The sequence below is a fragment of the Bicyclus anynana genome, chromosome 3 (assembly GCF_947172395.1).
Source record: "Bicyclus anynana chromosome 3, ilBicAnyn1.1, whole genome shotgun sequence".
In the NCBI taxonomy this organism is placed as follows: Eukaryota; Metazoa; Arthropoda; class Insecta; order Lepidoptera; family Nymphalidae; genus Bicyclus; species Bicyclus anynana.
The window spans coordinates 18,483,748-18,500,599 of NC_069085.1; the positions used below are offsets into that span (position 1 = coordinate 18,483,748).

Genomic DNA, 16,852 nt, shown 5'->3' on the forward strand with positions numbered 1-16,852 from the left:
CATTAATTCTGTTACATAATATTAAATTAAATTTACATTAAGTTATCTGTATCGACTGTATCACAAAATAGCTGACCTAAATGTAAAAATTGACCCGATAAACATTCACATGACCTCTACGTAGCCTCTACGGCGTAGACCTCTACTAAATCTTTCTGATGTCGCATTGAAAAAGTAATAAAAATGGCGTATGGGCATTATGATAGAATAAAATCAAATGTATTCAATATATGAACTTTCTTTGTGTAATTTTTAGTTACTGCGACGACTGTATGATGAGTCCCGATAAATGATATTCCTTGTTCCTCTTTTACGTCATCTCTTGCATAGTTGGGTCCAATAAAGTCTTAAAAACACGTTGCAGAAGTTATTCGCATCGAACAGTTTCAGCTGAGAGAGATCATCGAGATGCGCTTTAGTGACACGTCCTAAAGTGAACGAAACTTTTTACTCTCAAAGACTCTTTTATTCTCCCTTCTAAACTTTGTTCTCTCTTTGCTGTAGAAGTAACCATAATGGTGGTACTTCCACTGACAAGCATATCTACAGAGTTCTGAGAGCTTGAATTAGGGTAATCCTGAAAATTTTACTTTATTTTAAATGTATGTATATATAAAATAATCGTCAATTTCTCCAGCGATTTCGACAGGTTCAAGTCCGCCCCTGTCCGCGATTCATTTCTGGAGAATGATAAGATGGTCTATATCGGTGCCACTGGAGCATCGCCCGCGGAATTTTTATCCGCTGCCTACACAGTACACAGCCACAATACCTATTGACGACCACTCTGGCATCGTGGTTATGAAATAGGGAGCTCCTGAGTTCGATTTTCAGTATTGCGCAATTTATAAATTGTCATTTATTTAGATTGGTAAGTAAGTAGACTTAGACTTCAGAGCTTCATTATATCAGTCTCTTTCATTACTCACTGTAGAAGAGGGGTTAAGGGGCTTACACTTACCAAGCTGTTCCAATACCGATTGGTATACAATGTATTAATGTTAACCTCTTTTGCGATCACTATCAGATGTTAATGATAAAGAGCAGGCTGATTATCTTATTATCGTGCTCTACGAGGCACAAGGGTGTAGATATACGAGGGGGGTGTGTCTTCCGCACACCGGGCTGAGAATTTTTACAGAAAATTTCCAAGAAAAGCTTAGTATATCATCGCTCGTCTCGTCATAATAAGTAGGTAGGTAGGCTCGTCACAGTAATCAGGATAATAAAATATTTTAACCAAAATAATTGAACCGTCTTCAAAGATGGATGGATTACTCTAAAAAGCAAGAAAAAGTAGATTTATTGTTTTTGTTAAAGATTTTTTTTTTGTTTTAGTTTCTTCTAGCATAGTAACCGTAAACGCCACAGTATGGGTAATTTTGTACACTTATTTTAGTTATTTTGATTTACACACAAAATTACTAAACTAATTTTCGTGTAAATTAAATGGGACCAACCTTGAAGTATAATTCTTTTAAACAAAAAAATAATTTTCATTAATAAATGACGAAGTTACGAGGTAACATATAAAAAACATACGCGTCGAATTAAGAACCTGCATCTTTTTTTGAAGTCGGTTAAAAATAAACTATTTTTGTGTGAAGACTTCGAATAATGATGATAAATATGTTTACGTCTTCAAATTCGTACCTGGATATCGGAAATATCATCCATCATAGAACATGACGTATGTTACATAAACCACGTGGCTACTGCCTATACCAACATTTTCATCATTACATCATTGTTGTTGGGTGTTCATCTAAACTTCTACTTTATTGTTTCATATGTCTATACTTAATATTATAAAAACGGTCAAGTGCGTGTTAGTGTAGGGTTCCGTAGATTAAGTTAGCACTTCCCTTATGTAATGCACAAAAATACCGATAACGATACCCCACACTATAGAATAGACGAAAAAAGTTGTATGTAGGGAAAAAACCCATACTCTTTAAATAGCAATTGATAATAATTAGCTGTTATAGTTTTCCTTGTAATTTCACTATATATCCGTGATTTTTTTTCTAGCCGGTAGAGGGGGGACCCCACACTATGAAATAAACGAGCAAAAAAATTCATCCCCACTTTACAAGTATGGGAAGGTACCGTAAAAAATATTTTTCAATATTTTATTTTACGACTTTGTTCACATTTTTAATTTAAATACTCATGCTAATTTACAGTAAGTCTCTGCGCTAAACCGCCGACGGACGGACGGACAGACGGACATGACGAAACTATAAGGGTTCCTTGTGGACTATGGAACCCTAAAAAATGTAAAGTTTATGGCGATGTATTGATGGTAATGTTGGCTCCCGAGACCTAATTGTGAACTAGAAGTTCCTGAGATTCCGCGATCAGCCAAACAAACAAACACTATACGTATATAGATTAACTTCTTAGATTAAAAAAATTAGGGCTAATACCCTTATTTTTTGTATGAAAATAAAAAACATAATTTTACACTATCGAAGTTGCGGGTGTCTGCTAGATAGATAATATTAAAAAACATACATACAGCCAAACGTAGGACCTCCTCCTTTTTGGAAGTCGGTTAAAAACAGTGAGTTTGTCTGTTATGACGTAACCGCTGAATAATTTATTTTAGCGAGGAACATAGAACGTCCTGTTGCTCTAACGTGCGACCAACGAGATAATCTCGTGTAGTGAAATAGACAAATTTCAACCAATGCCGGCGCAAATAAGCCTATCTCTTTCATTGCGTTGGGATGAAAGAGATGGGACTGGGACAACTCCGTCGTCATTGGACGACGTTTTGTCTATTTCTCTTCACTTCGCACCACTGTGACGGATTTTTTCTCCCAGATCCGATTTTGATAAAACAAAGCCACCTATATGATTCTATATATATCAACTCGTATTCGGCTCACTGCTGAGCTCGAGTCTCCACTTAGAATGAGAGGGGTTAGGCCAATAGTTTACCACGCTGGCCCAATGTGGATTGGCAGACTTCAGACACGCAGAGAATTAAGAAAATTCTGGAACCCATACCCTCCGGAATCGGAGGCAGGTCATATCCACTGCTAACACTGGTTTCATCTACTGGGGATGAATAAAAACCGTTGATTAGTTCCGGAAATTAGCACGAGCAGACAGACAGAACAAAGTAAATACCTAATTTAATTTAATAAAAGTCTCTTTGTTACGTAGATTCCTCTCGAGTTGTGTAAATGGAAGTGATCCTAAACATGACAGAGTGGTTTTCGATGCTTCAATTTACTTGTAGTTTTGATCTTCGATCGTTCAGGTTGTTGAAGCATCCGTCTCTACAATAGTGCTTACTTAGGCATTGCGGTATATGGCACAATTTTTAAAGAAACGTTTCTTTCTTTCAAAAAATGCCTTTATTTTTAAGTAAATAATCCGTATAATTAGTCCGAGCACCCAGGTGCGGGGACAACGAAAGAGGTCGACCACCGCTCAGATCGTCAACCTTTCAAATAAACACATTTTTATTTTTGTATTTACCAATTTCGCACGTGTGGAACTTCTCTCTTCCTCGAGAGAATAAATCGTTGTCCGTAATTTCACCGTCAATTTTAAAAGGAGATTTACTATGCGCCTTTCTAGTCAGCTCTGACATTGCAATACCTAATCGTTATCGTACCTACCTATACTGCGCATCCATATACCTCGTGGTCAAAGTGAACTCGAAGTTTGGTGCATACTTTACTACAGTCCTATACCGTAAACCACCATGCTTATATTTATCTGCAATCTATCAATGCTATTAGATAACAGAAATAAATAAGTCATCATCATCATGTCAGCCGATGCACGTCCACTGCAGGACATAGGTGTTTTGTAAGGACTTCCAAACATCACGATCCTGAGCCGCCTGCATCCAGCGAATACCTGCGACTCGCTTGATGTCGTCAGTCCTCCCACCTGGAGGGGAGTCGACCAACACTGCGCTTTCTAGTCGCCATTCCAACACCTTGGGACCCCAACCACCATCGGCTGTTCGAATTATGCGCCCCGCCCATTGCCACTTTAGCTTCGCGACACGTTGAGCTATGTAGGTGACTTTCGTTCTTCTGCGGATTTTCTGATCTGATTCGATCACGCAGAGATACTCCTAGCATAGCTCGTTCCATCGCCCGCTGTGTGATTCTGAGCCTTCTAATGAGGCCCATAGTTAATAGGCCCGTAATAAATAAATATACCTAAACAATACACACATCTAGCCTCTATCTAGCCTCTAAATAAGCGTACTTATAGCCAGTGTTATGTTATGTGTACGTACTAAGATAGCTGATTTATATAGGTAGGTACACGGGTACAACATATAAATACCTATCTAATATATAAAATTCTCGTGTCACAGTTTTCGTTGCCATACTCCTCCGAAATGGCTTGACAGATTTTGATGAAATTTTTTGTGCTTGTCCGGTATCTATTAGAATAGGCCAACATCTATTTTTCAAACCCCTAAATCCTAGAGGTAGGGTAAAAGTAGGGTATGACTAGGGTAGGGGTAGGATTGAGGTACGGTAGAGGTAATGTAGGGGTAGGGTAGGAGTAGGGTAAAAGCAGAGTAGGGTAGGGATAGGGAAGAAGTGCATCATAAGTCAAAGCGAAGCTTGAGCGGGTAGTTTAATGTATAAACACACCCAGACACTGTAAAACACCCATCATCATAGTTCATAACACAAATATTTCCCAGTTGTTGCAATCAAACCCGTGAAATAAGCATCCGAATTGAAAAACATTGACGTGCATGGCGGCAGAAATGCTTTTTTTAGATACCTCAATATACGTTCTTGCCTCGTAGGTCCAGAGGTTGGCTTAAGTGACTTCGGATCACGAAGTCCAAGGTTCTAGTTCTGCGTCAGGCTATGACCTATTATGGTTTTTGAGTGAAAGATTTTAACATGATCAATGATCATCTTATGCCCATCATCATCATCATCATATCAGCCGATGGACGTCCACTGCAGGACATAGGCCTTTTGTAGGGACTTCCAAACATCACGATACTGAGCCGCCTGCATCCAGCGAATCCCTGCGACTCGCTTGATGTCGTCAGTCCACCTGGTGGGGGGTCGGCCAACACTGCGCTTACTAGTGCGGGGTCGCCATTCCAGCACTTTGGGACCCCAACGTCCATCGGCTCTTCGAACTATGTGCCCCGCCCATTGCCACTTCAGCTTCGCAACTCGTTGAGCTATGTCGGTGACTTTGGTTCTTCTGCGGATCTCCTCATTTCTGATTCGATCACGCAGAGATACTCCTAACATAGCTCGTTCCATCGCCCGCTGTGTGACTCTAAGCCTTCTTATGAGGCCCATAGTTAGCGACCAAGTCTCGGAACCATAGGTCATCACTGGCAACACGCACTGTTCGAAGACTTTTGTCTTCAGGCACTGAGGAATTTCGGACGAAAAGATGTCGCGAAGCTTCCCGAATGCAGCCCAGCCGAGTTGGATTCGACGGTTCACCTCTTTCTCGAAATTGGACCTACCTAACTGGATCATATGTCCTAGGTATATGTATTCGTCTACAATTTCGAGTGCAGCGTTCTCAACTATAACTGGGTGGAGCGATACATGAGCATTACACATTATTTTTGTTTTGCCCATGTTCATTTTCAGGCCCACCTGTTGAGAAACGCTGCTGAGGTCATTGAGCATGGTACTAAGGTCATCCAGAGTCTGTGCCATGATGACTACATCATCCGCGAACCGCAGTTGAGTGATGTACTCGCCATTGATGTTGATGCCAAGTCCGCTCCAGTCCAGAAGCTTAAAGACGTCTTCCAGTGCGGCGGTAAATAGCTTCGGAGAGATCACATCTCCCTGACGCACTCCTCGCTGCAACTGGATTGGCCTCGTAGTCTGATCCTGAATACGGACTGACATAGTGGCGTTTTCGTACAAGCACTTCAACGCTTGGATATACCTGTAATCAATTCGGCATCTCTGCAATGACCTTAGCACAGCCCAGGTTTCCACCGAATCGAAGGCTTTCTCATAGTCCACAAACGCTAAGCAAAGTGGCTGGTTATACTCGTGAGTCTTCTGTATAACCTGCCGCAGCGTATGGATGTGGTCTATGGTACTAAAGCCTTTTCGGAAACCGGCTTGTTCGGGAGGCTGGAAGTCGTCAAACCTATTAGCGAGACGATTCGTAATGACTCTCGAGAACAATTTGTAAACATGGCTTAGCAGCGAGATGGGTCTGTAATTCTTCAGCAAGGTGTTGTCACCTTTCTTGAAGAACAGAACCACCACGCTCCTATGCCACGCCTCAGGCGTCGTGCCCTCGTGAATGACGGAATTGAACAATCGCTGAAGGACTTTAAGTATCGGTTTTCCACCCGCTTTCAGGAGTTCTGCTGTGATTCCGTCCTCACCTGGCGCCTTATTGTTCTTCAGGTGTTTGAGAGCCACACTAATCTCGTATAGGCTGACGTCCGGGATATCTTCGGTATAGTGTCGGGTCAACTTGGCTCTGGGGTCTTTAGCCAAATTGGCAACAGGCTGCTGAGTAGTCGTGTATAGCTGTCCATAGAACTTCTCGACCTCACTTAATAACTCGGGCTCTTATGCCCATCAATCCGCAATGTGGTGGGCATAAGATGGGTGTGGTGGGTGCTCCATATTCCTTCTCATATAAAAAGGGTGGTATATTCATGGTACCGTTAAAATACTTGCTTAGTTTTGTACTTATCGGATTCAATAGGTACGAGATTAGAAATAATCATAATGCGCGGTAATTTTAAATTTGGAATATCTCAAAGCGCCATTAGCGTCATAGAGTTGATGGCCATAAATTCCGTGTAACGGCCGAGTGGTTATCATCAAATAACGTGAAAAACTGAAAAACAGCTGAATTTCTAACAGCCGGCCGTAAATATTAACTCTTGAAGAGTATTATGAAAAATTATTTCGGTGTTTCCGCGCACGTCAACCCGCAAGCTGAGCTATTAATCGCCGTGCCCTGGAGCTTGGACCGTTGCACTCTAGTGGACTTGCTCGAGGTGAGACGTTTTACAGTTTGTAAAAAAACTGTTCCACCAACATAGAAGACCACTTGGTCTTAAAGATGTGGAATTGTCAAATTGTTACCACTGATATGGTTGCCTTGTGTATTATTGTTTGTATTTTTTAATATAATATTTCCTTGGTGTAAAATAAAGTGTATATTTTTATTTAATTTCACCGGACACAAGTACTATAGGATCAACAATACTTACCTGTAGCTTGGCAACTTCGTTCGTAACACTCCCGATGTTGCGCGCGGGGTGGGAAGCGTGTAGCGATGAATGAAAATCCCACGACTGATGCACGTCACTTCCCCGCACGTACAATTTCACACTCGCGCTCTTTTTCCACCCGTCGCCCGCATGTCATGGGAGTGTTACCAACGAACTTGCCAGACTATACTTTTTTGTGATTAAAGTGTCAATAATAGTAGCTGTTGACAATAATTGTAACGTATTGGATAGAATAATTGTAACGTACACAAACTCTTTCAATGTCGTTAGTCCCTTGCTACATAATAACGTACCTAAAAACAAGTAGAAAGGTCGTCCAAAATCACATTTTGTCACGTAACAAATAAGATGTAAGAACATGTAAGATAGGATGTCAATATAGGATCGGTCACAATGTTCATAATATAATATTAAGTACAACCTGACGATATCGAAGAACAAACCTGACTCAAATTACAAATTCATAATAAGTAACATGAAAAATTAGAAGCAATGTTCTTTTGGTTCTCTAAAACCGAACGTCTAAGTCTATGAGGCCAAAGTGTAGTTCGTTGTACTTCAGTACATAATATTCTATGCTATTATGTTATTTTTAAATTGTAAGTAGATTTTGTGAGGCGGTACGCGCCTGGAGATATTCCAATAAATTCTTGCGATCTCCGAGCACTTCTATAGAAGATACACTCATACCTACTTTACGAGAGTGGGGCCGATATTATTAATGTTTAGTACAAACTAGGCATATTAATAAAGTTCTCCCGAATGGCAGGAGATATTCACGAGATATTTTAATGTGCGTGCACTGGTGCACTATCTACTCGTATTCCTCCCTCACGACATAGGCCAGTGGGATGAGAGGATGATATGCAGATAGTTTAATGCACAAGTGTGTGCGCAAACACAGGTGCAATATGTGTCCATTTCGTCACTCACACATACCGATAGAACGGCAGATCGACCGGAAAGAGATCAGACATAGGGTCTACGGCTTTATGTGCTCCTCGAGACGCGGAAGCATATAAATCCCAATGCTTGTTTTTGATTAGCCAAACCTGGTACTGATCCCGCATCTTAATATCTGTAGCTAAACTAAACGATGAATATCAACTAAACTAAACGATATTATGATAAATGGACAAATGTCAACCAATAGCAACGCAACCGGAAATATCGCTCTCTTTCGTTGCGTTGATAGTCCGCCGCCATTGGTTCGGTTATGTCTTTACTCTTGACGAAATAATTTCTAGAATAAATTCAATACAATTACCTACTTAAATATATACTCGTAACGATTTATTAGTAATCGGTTGCTTATTAAGTACTCTAAATTACATGGCATTAAAATTTTGGCGGCTCATTGGGTACTATGGTACGAGTACCCACGGCCAAAGCGTAGATTCATCAGACCCGAAAAATATCTGGGTAAACTATAACCTACTTCCTACTATCCATGGTCTAAGTATCCTACTAATATTATAAACGCGAAAGTTTGTATGGATGTTAGGATGTATGTTTGGATGTTTGTTACTCTTTTACGCCGTTACTACGCGATATGGCTAAAATTTGGAATGGAAATGGATTTTACTCTGGATTAACACATAGGCTACTTTTTATCCCGAAAAAATCCATAGTTTTGCGAAAACTGATGATTTTAATGTTAATGTTTATTACTCTTTCACGCCTTGACTACTTAACCGAATTAGCTTAATTTTGGTAGTGAGATATATTATAGCATGGATTATCACACATGCTACTTTTTATCCCGGAAAAATCCATGGTTCCCGAGGGATTTGTGAAAAACTAAATTTCACGCGGAAGAAGTCGCGGGCGTCCACTAATTTTATAAATAAGAATCTTCTTATTTTCATACAAAACTAAAGCTTATTCAGTTCAGTTACATAAGTGTTCTGCTAGTAATGACTAATATTTACAAAGATTACAAGATCATAAGAAATCATGATTTTATTTTAATGTGATTTACGTGATCTACTTATTATTTTAAAACTAATACTGTGAAAGTAAATGTGTAAACAGTTGCATAACATATTGATTTTAGAAAGCAAAAATATAATATTAATTTGTAAGAAATACGAATCGTCCCAGAAATGTAGGTAATGAAATCATCTGCTACCATTTAATCTGTGTCTGCTACCTACCAGTAGGTTCTAAAAAGTAAGAACCTTAATCAGGTAATTCTACAAATTAAAAAATAAACTGTCAATATAGTGTCATGTCATTGTCATTGTCACTGTGACTTGTCAAATTTGATGTATGTTTTGACTTTTGTGAGTTTTGTGGTTTTGTAGTGTGAAAATAATCGTGATTTGTCACGAAATACCTATACCATTACCATGTTGTGTAAATTTGTTGTTTGTTGCTAATTTAAAGACTGTTTGATAAACCAGTCAGCCGATTAGCCGACGTCATTATTTACATATTCCGTGTAATGTGATCACATGAAACAAGTTTTACATCGTACCATTCATTAAATGGGCGATCGGCAGCGGTTACGATCTGAAGAGATGGCTACTACAAGCGCAGCGGTGACTGTCCCACCGCAGACACAAGAGGTAAGTAACAAGGAACCTTATCAAACCGCGTATTAAATAATTCATACGCACCGACGCCTACAAACACGTAACATCGCAGCGTTAAGTAAAAGTAAACATAGATTTCTATCGTTCTTCGTCACTTAGCGTTGAAAATTCGTCATGGGGGTCGTAGCTCGAGCAACTTTTCGCGTTTTATCATCAAAAAATATATTTGTAGCACCAAGTTTGATTTTACGCGCCCAAAGTTTGCAGTATTCGTCTAAAACCGATGGTTTGCTCAACGATGTTAACGTGTTGGACCTTACACGCGTAGTCGCTGGTCCTGTTTGCACTATGACCCTGGGAGACTTGGGCGCGAATGTAATGAAAGTCGAGAGTCTAGATGGAGATGAGGCAAGGAAGTGGGGACCACCGTTTATCAAGGATACATCTGATTCTTACTATTTCCTGAGTGTGAACAGAAATAAGAAGAGCATTTGTATTGATTTCAAAAGCTTAGAAGGTAAGGATGGACTTATTAAAAATATTCTTTGTGCAAATGAAATGTTTAATTAATTATTTAAAATTTTTAATATTCAATTCTATTAAGCTCAGACTAAAAGCATTATTAATTTTTGTATTATAGTTTACTAGAACTGTTAACTAAATTAAATGAATAATAGTAAGAAATCTACCTACAAATCACTCTTTGAACAATATGTTTCTTTATATAGGAAAATTTGAAAAATTTTAAGACTACTTCAGTGTCTCAGAGTTTACTAGTTTAATTTTGTTGTTATCATATCACAAAAGGAGACATTAATTTGGACTGTAACTTTCTGTATTGTTTACTACTAAATATGTTAATATTTTAGGAAAGAAAATAATTTATGACTTGGCACGGAAATGTGACGTTGTTGTGGAGAACTTTCTGCCGGGGAAACTGGATAAACTTGATATTGGCTACAATAAGTTGAAGGAGATCAACAAGCAAATAATATACTGTGCTATCACTGGCTTTGGACCCACTGGGCCTTACAGGAAAAAGCCTGGGTAAGGATAATACATTATTTTACGTAGACATAGGTGTATGCCTATGTGCTTAAAATATTTATTTATATTTTATTTTTTAGAAACATTGTAATAAATATTTATTAAAGTTATATGTTTTTAGCTATGATGTGATTGCATCAGCAATGGGCGGCTTATTAAATGCCACAGGTGAGAGAAACGGGAACCCAGTAAAGCCTGGAGTAGCAATTACAGATGTCACCACAGGTCTTCATGCCTTTGGTGCGATCATGACAGCTTTATACTACAGAAACAAAACAGGGAAAGGACAGAAAATAGACTGCAACTTACTCTCTACTCAGATATCCAGTATGATAAATATTGCAAATATATATTTAAACTGTGGCATAGAAGGTCAAAGATGGGGTACTGCCCATGCTAATCTTGTGCCGTACCAAGGATTCAAAGCCAAAGATGGTGACATAGTTATTGGGACAGGCTCAAATGCACAATTTGCTGACTTCTGCAAACTGATAAACAAAGAAGAACTAATCGCTGATAAACGGTTTAAAGATAATGCTGCCAGAGTTACAAACCGTGATGAAATAATCAGAATTATAAGTGAAGTTATAATAACTAAAACTAAAAAGGAATGGGCGGAGATATTCAAAGATGCCTCTTTCCCCAATGGACCTGTAAATAATATGCATGATGTGTTTGACGATGAGCATGTGAAAGAGATTGGTTTGGTTAAAGAGTTACCACACCCTACTGCTGGTACAATTAAGACAGTTGCACCTCCTACTGTGTATTCTGAAGGTGGGAATTCAGCTAGAATTGCACCCCCTTTGTTGGGTCAACATACAAAGGATATTCTGTCCAACTTCTTGGGTTATCATGATGCTAAAATTGAAGGACTTTTTGTGAACAAGGTTATCAAATAACATGAAATTTTAAATATTAATTATATAAGTAAAATATTTTTTAAAATATGAAAATTTTGGTTAATGATTATTTACTACTAATTGATAAATATGGAATTTTTGTAAATCTTAATGGTGTTGTCTGACATTCTTATTTAAATGTTTAATATATCAGATATATATTATGACATAATAAGGACTTTATAATGTGCTGAGATAAATGTAACTTCTTGTATTAAGTAAACAAACAAAGACTAAGTTTATTAAATATTTTTATCAGAATAATCATATTCAAATATACAGTATGTTTATTATTACAGTTTGTTAGCAAACTGATAAGGAGAATTATATTGATGTATATGTTGTACCCTTTAGGTGAACCCTGACTATTCAATTCAAATTACTCAAGTATTTAATCCTAAGTGGCGGTAGAATCATATATTTATGTAGAAATAACTTAAAAATAAATTTACCTCCAACATATTGAGGTCTACATACAAAGTTGAGAGTATTTTTATTCTATAAGCTAACATAACATAACATTAATGCAATATGAGAAGACTTGCACAATGGAGCGGAGTTTACGAAGTTTGCCATCTATGTATTTTAAATGCTCCCAGGATTATGTTGATCTATAAAATAAATGGTGCACGAGCTCACACATTTAAAGTATCAGTAAAATCAAACACTATATTACTACAATATTTAATTAACATTGCAATATTTAACTAGAAATATTGAAATTAATTGCATGACCGTTCATGCAATGGTACACAGGTCATATGCAAAGGCGAAGAGGAAGACCAAAACAGAGATGGGCGGACGAAATAAGACAGGTGGCAGGAGGCAACTGGGCAAAATCTGCAAGGGATAGGGAGTTGTGGAAAAGTTTGGAGGAGGCCTTTGTCCTAGGGGACAAACAGAATGTATATACGAACTCTGAATAAAGGCTTTTTATTATTATTATTATTATTATTGAAATTAATATTTCTCCTTACATATTTAGATATAGTACTTACAGTTAATATATACAATTTGTATATTTATATTATACAAGTACATTTTAACAAAAATTGTAACAGTTATTTATATTATGATTGAATAAATAATACAAGTTCTCATTTTGTTTTTGTTAACACATCATCCCACAACTACCTGTTGTACCTAGTACCAAATAATAAAATATATGACCTTGTTTAATGATGCAAATCTTGAAAGAAAGACCTTGTGATGTTTTTATATTGTACTAGCTGATGCCGCGCGGTTTCACCCGCGTGGTTCCCGTTCCCGTGGGAATACCGGAATAATATATAGCCTATAGCCTACCTCGATAAATAGGCTATCTAACACTGAAAGAATTATTCAAATCGGACCAGTAGTTCCTGAGATTAGCGCGTTCAATCAAACAAACAAACAAACAAACAAACTCTTCAGCTTTTTTATATTAGTAAGTATTAAGCCATTGTGCAATAATATGAAAATAGTACATAACAAAAGATTAATGCAAGCATAGAAAGACTTGACAAAGAACAAAGTCATCATTTTATTCATAAGAAGTAGGATGATGCGGCCTGGCCCGTTTGTAGGCTGTTATAATAGGCTGATGTTGTTATTATTATGATTCAAAGTTCAGCTTTATCCATAGCCACTGAAGAACTAGAAGGAATAAGCGACAAAATAGCTCAAGAGATGTTAACATGATTATTCCATTGCAAGGTATTTTAAAATCTGAGGCCCATATGTATTCTAAGATGTTACATTTATGATATAAAAAGAAACAAAACATTTATTTGCTGTTTATTTTTCTTACAAGTTTATCAGATAAGATAGTATTATCTTTATTAGGATATGATGCACTTGACTGTGATCTGAAGGGTAACAATGCCCAAGTGTGACTGTCATCCAGGGTCATTTACCTTTTAGAAACTCAGGAATGGACAAAAGGGTGAAAGGGGGTGAACTAGCACCCACTGGTCAGCAAATTAAATAATAAATTAAATATAAAGTAAATTGTATAGAGAATGTTAAGAAAAAATTGTTTTATTTAGTTACTGTTTAAATAAAAACTGTACTGTTTGTTTGTTCAGTCTCCCCAACGTCCATCGGCTTTTCGAACTATGTGCCCCGCCCATTGCCACTTCAGCTTCGTTACTCGTTGAGCTATGTCAGTGACATTGGTTCTTCTGCGGATCTCCTCATTTCTGATTCGATCACGGTATGATCGGTATGATGTATTCCACGTGTGTCCGCCAGGAGTCCGTGGAGCGGGTGGCGGTGATCACGCTGCGGCCGACGCGCGCGCCGCCGCGGAAGAAGGTGGTGTGGACAGAGGACACTGTTGACAATGAGCACATGAACAAAAAGAAGTCCAAATGTAAGTCTACATTTGACCTTACCTTACATTACCTTATCAGCCGATGGACGTCCACTGCTGGACATAGGCCTCTTGCATGGACCTCCAAGCACAACGATCTCGAGCCGTCAGCACATTCCATTCCAGTACCTTGGTACATTTGACAAATATATATGTAATAATAAAAAATCCGTAACTGATGGGAATCGAGTCTCTTTGGCTATCGTGGCCAGTTTCCTTCCAATTGGACTCTATGTACTCTATAGGTACAGGCAAATGATCACCTTCGAATACTAGTTGGAATTGTAAAAGACGCTGTCGCCTTATTACACGTTTCCATACCAGTGTCCTATGATGAACAAACTTGGACTTTGAGAAAATCGTTACGTTAAATTATACTTGAACAAATAGCAGGGGCGTAGCTACCGCCGTATCAGCAATACCAATGATACGCGGCCCCCTCTTACGTGCGAAAGCAAAAATAAGTAAAATGTAACCCACAATCTACATTGGTTTGAAGAACCCATGAACTCCCGTATATTCAAAGGTTCATATAGGTTGTTCAAACATCTTTTTGTTTTAAGAAATTTCTACCCTTCATATTGGGCCCCCCATCTTGTTTTGAAACAGGGCCCCTCCAAGGCGAGCTACGCCACTAACGTTGTAAACTCCATCACTTAAGATCAAGTATGATGAGGGATGCTAACTTTCGTGTCGGAAACTCAGGTTGCTGTATATACGAGAAACCGCGTCGATTCGGTGAGTCGGACTCTGAGGAGAGCGAGGACGAGTGCGAGCACTGCTTCGGCCACGTGGAGCACCGGCGGAAGAAGCAGCAAACCAGCACCAGCGCTGCAGTGGAGGTATCCATATTACCCACACCTCCCCTTCTAGGCATGCGTCCGGCTTTTCGGCTCGCTGTTGAGCAAGAGTCTCTTCTCAGAATGGAAGGATTGAGGAAGATAAAATTTTGTATTATCTTGATGAAACAAGCAATAAAACTGATACAAATCATACGTTTATAGGGGATGGGGGACTATGGGTATAACAAAATAGTTGACCCGAAACCTCCTGGAATCGTAATGTGCATACGTTTCTAAGTTTTGACGGCCTCCGTGGCGCAGTGGTTGCGCGGTAGATTTACAAGACGGAGGTCCTGGGTTCGATCCCCGGCAGATTGAGATTTTCTTAATTTGTCCAGGTCTGGCTGGTGGGAGGCTTCGGCCGTGACTAGTTACCACCCTACCAGCAAAGACGTGCCGCCAAGCGTTCCGGTACGATGCCGTGTAGAAACCGAAAGGGGTGTGGATTTTCATTCTCCTCCTAACAAGTTAGCCCGCTTCCATCTTAGATTGCATCATCACTTACCATCAGGTGAGATTGTAGTCAAGGGCTAACATGTAAAGAATAAAAAAAAAAAGTTTTAAACTGTAAACACAATGCGGTCCTCAGATCATGTACACTCAAAACCTCACTGGACCCGGTCTACCACGAGTATTTTAATTTTTAAATTCATTTCAATTTAATTAACTTAATTGTTACATGCATTTTTGCATACAGTTAGTCGTTAGATGAATGATTGGGTATGTAAATTCTGATGAATAAAGAATGGTTCGATTTGCCTTGTCAGGAAGCAGTGGAGCAAACCGCATCAATAACGTTGCAGCCGTCGCAGCCCGCCGCACCGCCGGACAAACCACCGGCCGACAGCTAAACTAAATATTATATTATATACTTAATTATAATTACCTTATTAATTGATAACATACTTAAATATCACCCAAAATCGCTGAACTACAATAAAATAACATAACACACGAGTTGATCTTGAGATTGAAAAATCAGGCCCTCCTAATGTGATAAATGGTTAAAAACCGCGTTCGATGATGATGAATTTGTTAATGTTTGACTGTTTGTAAATAGTGTGGTGGGTTTGAGCTGCATATATCTTTTCCATGAGGCGCGGGCCCAGCTGTGTGACTATAGTAATGAGATCATTATTTTATTATTAACAATTTTCATATTTAGAAATCCAAACAGACTTCCAAAAGTAGACTAATTATATCTAATGAAGCGTTAATAGCTCAGTGGTAAACCGGCCGGATTCATCACCGAGAGGTGGGGGTTCGATCCATGCCCGCTAGCCTATTGTCTTACCCATTCGAAACAATTTAATTGAAGGAGATCAGGAATATTGGTCATTTATTTAAAAAATATGGTAAATATTTCTCAAAAATTGCAGTATCACAATGTTAGGTAGCATTTCATGGGTATTCATGAAATGCTAAATTAATTGAATGAAAGTCAGGTAAATTGGAACCTCTATGTGGACCCAGTCATTAAATACATATTTAACTAATAGATTAATAATTGAAATAATTATTGTTATAAAATGTTATTAAGTGTTAAGTCAAAATATTGAATGAATAAATAAATAAAAATTTACTTTCGTTATTATTTAGTCTCTTTCTTATGTGGTGGTGTTACAATCCCGTGCCTCGGAGAGCACGTTTTATCACTAACATCATCAGACATGATGACTAGTTTCGCACCCAAATTCACAAACAAGAGTCCCTTATTTTCTGAGAAAAACGAGCTTAGATTTGGTATATATATTTGGTATATTTTATAATTAACTAGAAGAACTGTATGGCTCCTTTGTACAATATGGAGGTTTTTAGGTTATCAACATGGTGTCGAGAGGGTAGCAGGCTAATTCACTATCTTTGATGTATGCTACTTGTAAGATGACATACGAAATTGAGATTCTATGTAACAAATGTAACCCGGT

At 38.4% G+C, this 16,852-nt stretch overlaps 1 protein-coding gene across 1 annotated transcript; it reads left to right on the forward strand.

Annotated features, from left to right (window-relative positions):
• Positions 1-9,841: 9,841 nt before the first annotated feature.
• On the forward strand, positions 9,842-16,506 carry LOC112049337 (succinate--hydroxymethylglutarate CoA-transferase-like). Its single transcript, XM_052891296.1, is given in 7 exon segments — positions 9,842-10,297; positions 10,650-10,827; positions 10,949-11,757; positions 12,289-12,296; positions 13,962-14,082; positions 14,788-14,924; positions 15,692-16,506. Coding segments are annotated over 7 exon segments (1,680 nt in total). The 5' UTR covers positions 9,842-9,954; the 3' UTR covers positions 15,776-16,506.
• The last annotated feature ends 346 nt before the right edge of the window (positions 16,507-16,852 follow it).